The sequence below is a fragment of the Egretta garzetta genome, unplaced genomic scaffold (assembly GCF_000687185.1).
Source record: "Egretta garzetta isolate BGI_Z169 unplaced genomic scaffold, ASM68718v1 scaffold105, whole genome shotgun sequence".
Taxonomy (NCBI): domain Eukaryota; kingdom Metazoa; phylum Chordata; class Aves; order Pelecaniformes; family Ardeidae; genus Egretta; species Egretta garzetta.
The window spans coordinates 2,157,953-2,159,447 of NW_009259598.1; the positions used below are offsets into that span (position 1 = coordinate 2,157,953).

General features: G+C 60.4%; 1 protein-coding gene across 1 annotated transcript in view; it reads right to left on the bottom strand.

Annotated features, from left to right (window-relative positions):
• Positions 1-42: 42 nt before the first annotated feature.
• Positions 43-1,495, bottom strand: part of GOLT1A (golgi transport 1A) — a 3,967-nt gene continuing 2,514 nt past the window's right edge. Inside the window, exons 2-5 of the mRNA XM_009638274.1 lie at positions 777-868; positions 489-667; positions 260-323; positions 43-81 (exon numbers count right to left, since the gene is read on the bottom strand). Coding sequence (XP_009636569.1) covers positions 43-81; positions 260-323; positions 489-667; positions 777-868 — 374 coding nt within the window. The remainder of the gene's footprint in view (positions 82-259; positions 324-488; positions 668-776; positions 869-1,495) is intronic.

Here is a 1,495-nt window from a genome sequence, read left to right on the forward strand (position 1 = left end):
CTTGGGCCGTCCCATCTCCAGTGATTCGGCCCGTCTCGCAGGTCACACCATGGAGCTGCTGTCTCCCATTTTCTGCAAGAGCTGCAACAGGGACAGATCCTGATTAGCAGTAAAATCCTCCAGTGCATCCTTGGGGGGGCTGCAGAGAGACCTTCCCGGTCCAGTCCCAACCACAGCCTTCGGGATTGATATCACCCAAGGACTGCAAACCCCAAGGGTCACATCTGCCCGGGACTACGGTGCCCGGCACCCTGCTCACCTTGCTCAGCATGGGGATGTTTGCCAGCGAGCCCAGAAACCCAAAAGCCACTGGGAAAAAACTCCTATATCAGAATGAAAGTTTCTGTTAAGCCCCAGGCCGTGATTTTGCCAGGATGGGAGCAGCGGGGGCTCTGCCGGGGGCTGCAGGGCACGAGGCTCACCCGCCTCCTGCTCTCCAGCCCAGGGCACCCATGCCACACTGGGGAGCTGGGTGCTGCTGGACGGACCTGAAGAGGTTGATGAAGCCATAAGCCTCCAGCAGCATGCCCAGGAGGGGCCACCGCATGAGGACAATGAGGACCCCCCCAAGGAAGAAGCTGGTGCCCTTCAGCTTTGGCCGCTGGAAGAAGAAGGTGAAGGTCCTCCTGAAGCCGATGATGAAGACCAAGCCGGAGAGGAAGAGGATCTGGGAGGGTGAAGGGGAGCAGGTCAGAGAAGCCCTGCCCTGATGGACCCTTTGCTCTATCCTTGGCATCAGTGCCTGCTGCGGGGAGCCCCAGCCCCACCATACTCACGTTCCCGAAGGCCAGGAGCACTGAGTCAAAGTACAAGAGCATCCCAAAAAGGATGAAGAAGAGGCCGAAGCCAACCAGGCCCACGCCGATCCCTGTGGAGGATGAAAGGAGGGCTGAGATGGGGGCTCGGGCACACAGCTCAGGTCCCACCTTGGGCTGCAGTTGCTCTCCTTGACACCTCCCCGGCCCCTTCCCTCCCAGAAATGTGCTTTGGATTTGTCTCCAAAGCTTAGAAACAGCTTTTCCACCTGCCCAAGCCTTGGGGAGACTGTTGGGTACCCCAGAAACTCCTCTGGGCTGCCAGGTAAAGACTAAACCACAAAGAAAAAACAAATGGGAAGGTCCTCTCCAACATTTTTCTGAACAGTGGCACGAAGGGTGTTGGTGCAGCAGTCGGTGGGAGAGGCTGGCGATGCTCTCTGGATGAGCCAGGCACCTCCCCAGTTGCTGTTCCCCATGCAGACCTGGGGCAAACCTGGCTCCGCAGCACCCGCGGTGCTGGTGCCCACACCCTGCCCTGCCTGGTCCCCCCCACCCCAGGATGGGGTTTGCCATTTTCCCCATGCAGACCTGGGGCAAACCTGGCTCCGCAGCACCCGCGGTGCTGGTGCCCACACACCGCCCTGCCTGGTCCCCCCCACCCCAGGATGGGGTTTGCCATTGCACCCTCTCCCCACCCCGATGACCCTGGTCAGCAGCCTCCAGCCCCAGCTTGGTGC